The sequence below is a fragment of the Capsicum annuum genome, chromosome 6, assembly GCF_002878395.1.
Source record: "Capsicum annuum cultivar UCD-10X-F1 chromosome 6, UCD10Xv1.1, whole genome shotgun sequence".
NCBI lineage: Eukaryota > Viridiplantae > Streptophyta > Magnoliopsida > Solanales > Solanaceae > Capsicum > Capsicum annuum.
The window spans coordinates 209,724,379-209,733,892 of NC_061116.1; the positions used below are offsets into that span (position 1 = coordinate 209,724,379).

Genomic DNA, 9,514 nt, shown 5'->3' on the forward strand with positions numbered 1-9,514 from the left:
GTCAAAGAATGCAAAATGTTGCTTTTTGATGGGTTCAAGGGTCCAGATGACAAACATGTAAGTAGAAGTATTTAACTTACAAAACTGACATAGTACAGGGGTCCAGAAGATCAATTTTATTTTTTAATAAAGGCAATTTGGTAAACATCACCCAAGTCTTTTCTTATTTCTTAAATTCTCTGTCCAATCAAAGTATGCCACATAAAATAAGACGGAAGCAATATATTTTATAATTAATCAAATAAAGTTTTAACTATGTATTCACAAACATGAACAACAATAAGTTCAAACTATTTATTGAAAATAGTAAATCAAACTTAGAGCTCAACTGGTTAAACCAGCTTTTAATATTTTTTTTTTTGTTTTTTTAGGTGTTTGGTAAGATAAAAAAGTAATTTAAAAAAATAAAAAACTGATTAAAAAAAGCTTAAAGTGATAAGCTGGGTAGCCCACTCCAAACAGATACCTTTTCCAGCATTACATGCAACATAAACAAGAGACATACTTTTCCTCCAAGACCATCTTTGATCTTGAAGTCAGATAGACAGAAAGAAAGAAAGAAAGAAAAGGGTTGTCAATTTGGTTAAAGCTTTGCCTTTTTCACTTTTGCTTCTTTGGCTCTCTCCCCCTCCCATTTAGGCCACAGGGGGATCAGTTGGGAAAAAGATTAATAGGAAAATAAGATTAAAAAGTCCATTGCTTTTGCAACAAGATATTCCAAACATAGTTGCAAAGATTCTGCAAATTATACTTATATTGGACCATATAGACCTGTTCCTCTCTCACTATTCATTAACCAAAAACTAAACCATATTTTCTTTGAGGAGAATGCCCAATTAGTTGTCCCAACATAATAGGAAATTGGCTCAAGTTTTAGGAAGTGCAAATGACTCTACTCTCAACATGTTAATAGAGAAATGACTAGCACATAAACCACATTAAACTTCAACAAGTTTGACTTAAGAAACTTTTGAAGCCAAAAGGACATATACACAAGCTGCAGTAGTACTAATTGTTTAGCCAAATGAAAAGAAACATTTATGACTTGGGTGATGGAGAATTTGCAGCAGCAATTACAGCTTCCGCGTTTGCTATATGTTCCATTGAAGAAAATGCTGGCTCTCAATATCAGATAAAAACAAGAGGACCTGTTATTAGGCCAGCAGAAACCGGTAAATGTCAACAATGTATACATTATTTTTCCTTGGATTATATTATATAGGTGACCTGTTTGTGTAAATATCTTTTGCTTATAGTTAGTGCATAGAACTTAAAAGTCATGTTTGATTTGAAGCTCCAATGAGAAGGCCTACCACGGTGAATCGTAAAAATTCAGCAGAAATAGTGACCATAAATCCTTCTGCTAGTGATAAAATGCAAAAGGGGATTTCAAGAGGAAGCAGAAATGCTGAAAACAAAGCTGATGCTTGGGAGAAAGTTCAAATAGCCAAAATAAGAAAGCGGTACGCTTTTGTTGCATGTTTTGTTGCAAGATATGTTGTAATTAGAAATATCTTAAGAAGAAACATTCTCAAGTTTCAGACATGGCGAACTACTTTCTTCACTTATTGCTTGGGAGAACGAAAAGAAGATGATGGCGAAACAGCAAATGGAAAGGAGAAAGGTACGTACTCTCCAAGTTTTTAAGTTGTTATGGTGCTAATTTCGTATTACTTGAAATCCATGTTATCGGGAAACTGCAGAATCAATTGGAGCTTGCTATGAAAAGGAACTTGCAGCATTACAAGAACAAACTCGCGAGGATTGATCATATTGCCAAAGAAGCAAGAACACAAGCAGAAGAGAAAAGAAGATATGAAGAATCTATAGTGAGAGAGAAATCAAATAAGATTAGATCAACAGGAACTGGACCTGTTACATGTTTCTGCTTCTAACTGTAAAAAAAATGTACAAGGCCTGATTGAATTGTGCCCACAAGAATTGTGCTCACTCATTGATTTTATATTGAAATTTATCTTAAATTGTGTAATAATTGGTAATTAGCAAACGAAATGCATTAGTTCTGTTGTACTGTATTTTATTACTAGAAGAAACATATGTAATCGAAAGCAAGAAGAAACCATGTCAATCAAGTGTTTTTAAGTGATAACTGATGCTATTGTTCTGCGTTTTAATACTGGTACAAATCTTTCACCGGTTTTGACATTTTTATGTGTTACTGGTTCCTTAAAGAATCACTATTTACAGAGTCTAAAACCGTTTCATATACAATCAATAGAGGCCTTCTTGACATATTTTGTAACCTCTCAAACAACATGCTGTCTCTTGCTTCAGTTGACAATCATAAACTTTGATTGATAAACTACACTCACTGTTGCTCAAAAGTATAACTTCGTCATTTTCATTTGATATTCTATGTATGCTAATGAGCATACAAAATTCAAAGGTGGCCCTTTCTTGCCTGGTGATGGACCAATACAGTAAGTCAGTAACATGTGACTGACCGGCTGACTTAAACAAAAATGCCAACAGTAGCGTTAGAACCACAAATTTTGCTTCTCAGAATCCAGCAGGGATAGCTAGAGACGGGGACTTCTATCTCAATCATTAGGTGGACCTAGTGCCTGAAGTCAGTAAATTACCTATACCCGGTGCTAACAGCAAACCAAGCATTCTAACCTTAGCGGTTAAAAAATAAAGTGAGAATATATATCACTTAACCATATAGTATAATTTCCAATGTATGTATGAAAGACATACGTCATTTCTAGGTGCAATCAAAGAGGCTGGTTCCAAGATTTGAACCTTGGATGTCACATGTAGAAACGTAGCATTTCTTTATTTCTTCAAGACACGCCTTCTTGCATCTCAATCATGAAGAGAAATAATTTCTTTACAAGGAGTTTGAATGGTAAAACTGAATGTGAACAGTCTCTAATATGATGGACATTCATAATAAAACCATTTTCAACATCTAAGCGTGGACGTGCAATTTCCAGATATTGTACATCAATATCTGAAACATCAATTAATACGGATCACATGGAAACAAGAAATACTACAAAGTTATTTTTCATACAGGTCTAGGTAAATCCTTTTATGCTGAATTGATTATGAGTGCCCACCTGACATCCCTTCATGAGACCACATATCTAATCAAGAAACCACAATATACATTAAAATGTTTGTTGTTGTCGGAAATAACATTCAAAATGTCTATCCAGAATCAACAGTGACTTGATATGTCTTGAGAACCATAGCGTAATTGGCAAGCGTTTAAGTTTGATGCAATAATCATGTTACTTACAAAGTAATTACCGGTATATTTCTACAACTAATTTAATTGATAAGATGGTAAAAATGATAACCAGCCTACTATGTTAGGTTAAACTACAGTGTATATAACTTAAATATTATTGTTAAACTTGGAGGTATCCTATAAATTTCCATAAATCCCATCTTTGCTCTTTCATTCCCCAGAGTTCTATCAAGGGAAAAAAATAAAACAGATACCAAAACTTATCCATTTGAAATGCAGGCTTTTATTTCTACTACATGGTGTGTATACATTAAATAGTCAGCTGAATATCAAATCCTGTAGGGGACCAGAAGATACTGAACTACATTTTCAGTATAAAAGAGGGAAAGACAACTCGATATTAGGGACTGGAAGTAACTTAGAATTAAGAGGGTACACTGTGTCGAAGGCATCAACATGAGTCGTCATACTTGGAATTTTAGTCACCAAAAACAAGAACAACAAATAGTAGAAGAAGAAGAGGAGAACAGATATCCCCGTGGCCACGTGCATAACCAGCAGGATCGGAATCATCTTGACCCCATGTATGCTCTTACTATACTAGCTACTAGTGTAACATTTTTCTACAACTTCTCTTGCTTTCGACTTATCTGAGATCTTTGTTCAAATACTAAAAAAAATTTCAGGTCCAGTAAGTGTGAAGTTGCAGAGTTAACATGGGAAAATGGGCAAGTCGCCATGCATAGACTTGGAAGCAACCTCCCCAAGGAGCAAGCAAAACACACATGGGGAAAGGCTGGTGACACACTAGAGTCAATTGTACATCAAGCCACTTTCCAAAATCAAAATCACAGTAGTAAATTAATGGGAATTAGTGATGGCCATAATACTCAGGCAAACATCGACAGGGAGAAAAATGCATCCTATGGTGGTCAACAAACAAGAGGAGTACTAAAGAGGATGAGATCAGATTCTGACCCCCAATTATACAGTGGTGGAAGATCAGTAGAACTTATAAGCGCCCAAACAAATGCTAAGGAAAATGATATCACCATGGTGACATGGCCTTGTAACGAGGATTCTGACTGCCATGGTGACTCGGTAATTAAACTTCTTACATACTTCCTAAATAAACCAAGGTGCTTTATAACGATAACAAGAAAGAAAAGTTGGATGCTATAAGTATACTTATAACAACTAGATTCAGTCTCTTCGCTAAATAGTGATTGCCAAAAGCCAAATTTCTAATGGTAGTAGCTAGTAGTATGATGATAAAATATAAATATCAGTAGCCACCTAGCTAATGTCCCACTACGTTAGTACTATATATATAGTACTAGTATTTTGGACTTATATTTTGCAGTGATATCATGTCAACTTTTAGAAAATACGTATATGTTATCGAACTCTTATACATAATGGATGACTTGTGGCAGGAAAACAAGGAGGAAGAACGTGAAACAAAAAGCTCCAACCTATTAAAACGCAGCCGAAGAGCTGCTATTCATAACCAGTCAGAGCGGGTATATCTATATGTTGGAGTTAATGCACCTTAGTTTATATATATATATATATATACGTAATCTATATCCTTTCACTATATGTACGCGTTGTTGTGTTTTTGGGTTCAGAGACGCCGAGATAGAATCAACGGAAAGATGAAAGCTCTGCAGAAGTTGGTGCCAAATGCAAGCAAGGTGGGTTATAGCAATCACATATGCAACTTGTAAATATTTGATCTATGTACACTATAATTTTCTGGCAAAGTATGTTCAACTGATCCTCCTTCATAATTATGAATGATTATATTATATATACAGACAGATAAAGCGTCAATGCTGGAGGAAGTGATAAGGTACTTAAAGCAGCTTCAAGCACAAGTTCAGTTGATAACCAGTGCTAGAAATATGGAGCAACAAATGATGATGATGTCTCTAGGAATGCAACCACATATTCAAATGCCTTTACTAGCAAGAATGGGCATGGATAGTACTGCAGGAATGCTTAACAATATGACTGCTAATTTACCTCGAGCTCCTTATCACTCTCTTACTGCAGCTCCGCTCTTTTATCCAACCTCATCAATTCCCACTCTTTGTCCTCCCTTCATGTCACCAGCTTTTGCCATGACATCATCCATTCCTAATGGCGACGCCGTCAGCTCTGCAGCTGCCCCTAATGTTGCAACCACTTCAGTCCCTTTTAACCACCCCTATAGTGCATTTCTACCTCAAGTAAGTAATTCATCATACATGCATTTATTGACACAAAGTTTGAAACTTGTGATTTAAAACAAGTTGGAGAAATTTTTATGGATATAAATCCTCCATATATATATTTTGCTAATTCTGAATTATTTTCCTATATACAGTCAATGAAGATGGAGTTCAATAATGAGATGGCATCCCAGTATCAGTCAATGCAGACAAGAAACAGCAAGTTCAACCAGGAAAACATCAATATCCAAGACCAAAAAGAATAATGATCAGAATATATGCATACTCACATTTTTCTTATACTACATTATATTCCTCCATTTGATGCATTTTCACGTAAACTACTTAGGTATTTTATATAGTATGGTATAAATTGTGGTATGGTCTAAGTTTAATTTGCTGTAATATTCTAGCATAAAAGATCTCGTGTACATCATTGTCTTAGTATATATAAAATTGAAGTACCCTTCCAATTTTCGTAATTGTACCAGACTACCCGTCAGTATATATGGAATCAAAGCTTGTTATGATTGGTTCACTTATTTGATTTTCCATCACTACTTGTGAAGTGGTCATAGGATTGAAAAAAAAAAAAGGACCAATGGATGATCTCGAAATGATTTCGTGTGTGTGGAAAACCGCAATTCAATGAGAAATTTGTGTTATAAAACATAATTTTCTTATCGTCAGTTACTAGGAAAACGCATAGCAAGAAACATAGTCACTGAATATTTTTCAGTGGGAAAAAGGGGTTCAAGAAATGATCATAAAGAGTTGAGTATTGCAACAAATTAAAGTCTTGTCCCTACATATTATTAAATTACAAGAAGCTTAGAGAATTTAAGACCCAGGCTGGACCATATTTGAATTTCTGTCACCATAGCTGGACCTGATAAAAATGGAGTCATTTTGTGTATCAGTATTGAAAAGGAAGGACAATCTTTTCCTTACCATATATATTTTACAATATTCTATATGTCCAATAGCAACTGGATGATAAATCTCTTTCAAGACTTTTCCAAGATGTATAATCATATCATTAGTACACGTACGCCTATTTCGTTCCTTTCGTAGATATCACTACAAAAAAAATTGTCATTTACTGAGTGACAAAAACTCACATTTTTCGATAAAATAACCAATAAAATCAGTCTGACAAATTAATCTATGATGCATTTGTATGGCTAATAGGTCTCTTATAAGTTTTCAAAATGATATACTTTCATTTTCTCATTATAAAATAAAATAAAAAAATAACTTTAAGGAGAATTGAATAATAATAACATATTAAAAACTATGGGAGTTATTTATAAATATACTTAAAACATAAAATCCTAATTTATTTTTTCAATTTCAAATTAATTTATTTCCTCTCTCCAACTTTTTTCTCCTCCATTCTTACTAAAAACGCATTATTTATTGAACTTTCTCCCTTTTGAAGCTAGTATTTTATTCCTAAATGTTCCGTCTTCTCCCAAATTTGTAAGTTTTCTACTCTCCTTTAATTTTAATCCATTTTTTTAAAAAAAGAAAAAGGGTTGTGTATACATATGTAACCGGTCGGATCAATAATCAATCTGTCTATATATCGGTCAGATTGATAATCAATCTATCCATATATCGTTCGGATCGATAATCGATCTGTCCATATATTGATCGAATCGATAATTGATCTGTTTATATATTGATCGTATCGATAATAGATCTGTCCATCACAAATCAAGTTTTGGACTAATTTATAAAATGTGTCGAAGATTTTGGTGGGAGAGATTTTGTTTATCTGTAAGTTGGTGATTTGTGGATTAGTTTGTAACTTTTAAAACTTGTAAATAAATTTTAAATCACAAATAAATTTAAAATTTCAAAAGTGAGTCATTTCCCTTTTAAAAAAAACTTATAATCTATTTAATTAAAAAATAGACTTGAAAAAGCCATTTAACAAAGAATCAAATTCTTCAGAAATACATTATTTTTGAAAAGTTTGGGCAACTTAGAAATTAAAGCTACAATAGAATCACACAAGTAATAGTAAGAGGGTGTTTGGAAGAGTTTATAAGTTGGTCAAAATGGCTTAAAAGCCACTTTTTGTTTTTAGAAGTGTTAGACAATTTTAAAAATTGCTTAAAAAAGCCAAAAATTAAAAGCTCAAATTCCTAACGGATTTTTTCCCCTCTTTTAAGCCATTTTAGTTTGACCAATTAAAAGACATTTTTGTCCCTCAAAATTCTCCCTTATTCTAAAATTACCCTTGTGTAACCCAAAAATAGGTTTTAATGTTTAATGCTTGTATTAATTGAATATTTTCACTTTTTGTATTTATGGCGAACTTAAATTTAACTATATTAGTACTTCTTTTGTATGAAACTTCTAATTTATCAAATATGAATTTTTATATATTCTTCTTCTTCTTTAATATATTCTTTTAAATTTAAACAATTATTATTGTACAACATATGAATTTCTCTAATAAAAAAAATAATTCACCAACCAAAATATATGGAGATACTCATTGAAGATATACAACTTCATGGACGATTAGTGAATGATCCATCTATATTTCACGACGCAACATTCATATTCGCCAATGTTTTATAAATAGTGATAGTCATTACTCAATCAACGAGTAATATGTTTTCTAATTAAGAGTCTTTTTATCAAACAAATAATATCATTTGTGACCAACTATTTATCCATTAATGTAATTATAATGATTAGCAACATATATATTTTGCTTAATGATTTAAACTTTTTTAACCAAAAAAAAGTTTTTTAGCGCACAAATTAATATTCATTCATGAAAATATTATATATATATATATATATATTAATAATTTGAATCATTTTAGAAATAAAAATTAATAATAATCAACTCTATATATTGTTAACCACTTTAAGGGTATTTCAGACATTTTTACCCCCAAAAAGTTCTTAAAAGCACTTGTTTACCAAACACATCAATAACTTTTTTTATTTTCAGCACTTTTATCCAAAAACGTAACTGCTTATTTTTAAAATAAGTTCAACACTTTCAAAAACACTTTTAGAGAGCTTTTTAAAAGCCACTTTTTTTAGCTTATCCAAACGGGCCCTAAGAGGGGAGACGTATTCATCAGGATTTATTGAGGTTACACGAGTAAATTTTATTCATGGTCACTTAATATTGTGTCTGTTACGAAAAAGTCACTTTTCTTTCATTCATTACACAAAAGTCATTTTACTTTGCCCGGCCATCACAAAAGTCACTGTGGCCAGATTTTACAATAATCCCACTGGAAAAATGATGTAGCAACCTTAATTAGTTCTTAATTTTAATTTAAGAAAATATAATATATTATTCATATCTTTACCCCCTTTTATGTGTCCAACCCAATTTTTTTATGGATTATATAACGGAAGAATTTCAATTTCTTAATAGATTAGGCTACCTAATGAAGACTGTTTTCATAAAAAAAAATTTGATTGATATTTTTATGAGACATTTCATAATATTGCATTCATCTACCAAAAAGGTGCATAGAAATAAAGTAATAAATAAGATAAATTCTTCAAAACATATAAAGTAAAAATACGTAATTAATATTATTTTTGTAAAGGTTACTTTAATTCTTTGAAGATAAATCAACATGCTAAATATAAATTTTAAATAAAACCTTGTTAAATTTGTCATCAAATAAGTATTGTCAAAATTTGTACAAATATTATGGACAATTGCGTTAATAAATGTCATAAAATATAAGTAATTTAATAGATAAATTAAATTATTGGATATTTAATTTTTATATTTATCAATTGAACTTATTGAAAAATATGTAATTTATTAGAAACTGAATATTTTAATGAAATAAGAGAATTAACCGATTAGTCAAACAATTAAAAGCACAACGACAAACTCAATAAATAAAGTAGTTGTCATATTATTATGACATATCGAATGCAAAGGCCCAAGTGAAAACAAAAGAAATATATGAAAAAAATAATTTTATCAACTACATGCACAATTTTAGAGGGAGAAAGTAATTTTAGCACCAACATGTCACAATTTTAGAGGGAGAAAAGTAATCTTATTAATTACATGTAG

General features: G+C 31.7%; 2 protein-coding genes across 2 annotated transcripts; both read left to right on the top strand.

The window, feature by feature from the left end:
- The first annotated feature begins 459 nt into the window (after positions 1–459).
- Positions 460–2,073, top strand: LOC107855382 (remorin 1.4). Its single transcript, XM_016700381.2, has 4 exons — positions 460–1,172; positions 1,295–1,463; positions 1,543–1,624; positions 1,704–2,073. Exons 1-4 carry the CDS (start codon positions 1,025–1,027, stop codon positions 1,893–1,895), a joined length of 591 nt encoding a protein of 196 aa, XP_016555867.1. The 5' UTR covers positions 460–1,024; the 3' UTR covers positions 1,896–2,073.
- Positions 2,074–3,462: 1,389 nt separating this feature from the next.
- On the top strand, positions 3,463–5,973 carry LOC107855361 (transcription factor UNE10-like). The gene is made up of 6 exons (XM_047413891.1): positions 3,463–3,804; positions 3,907–4,321; positions 4,657–4,743; positions 4,852–4,917; positions 5,041–5,454; positions 5,592–5,973. The coding sequence occupies exons 1-6, from the start codon at positions 3,677–3,679 to the stop codon at positions 5,700–5,702; spliced, it is 1,221 nt and encodes a 406-aa protein (XP_047269847.1). The 5' UTR covers positions 3,463–3,676; the 3' UTR covers positions 5,703–5,973.
- The last annotated feature ends 3,541 nt before the right edge of the window (positions 5,974–9,514 follow it).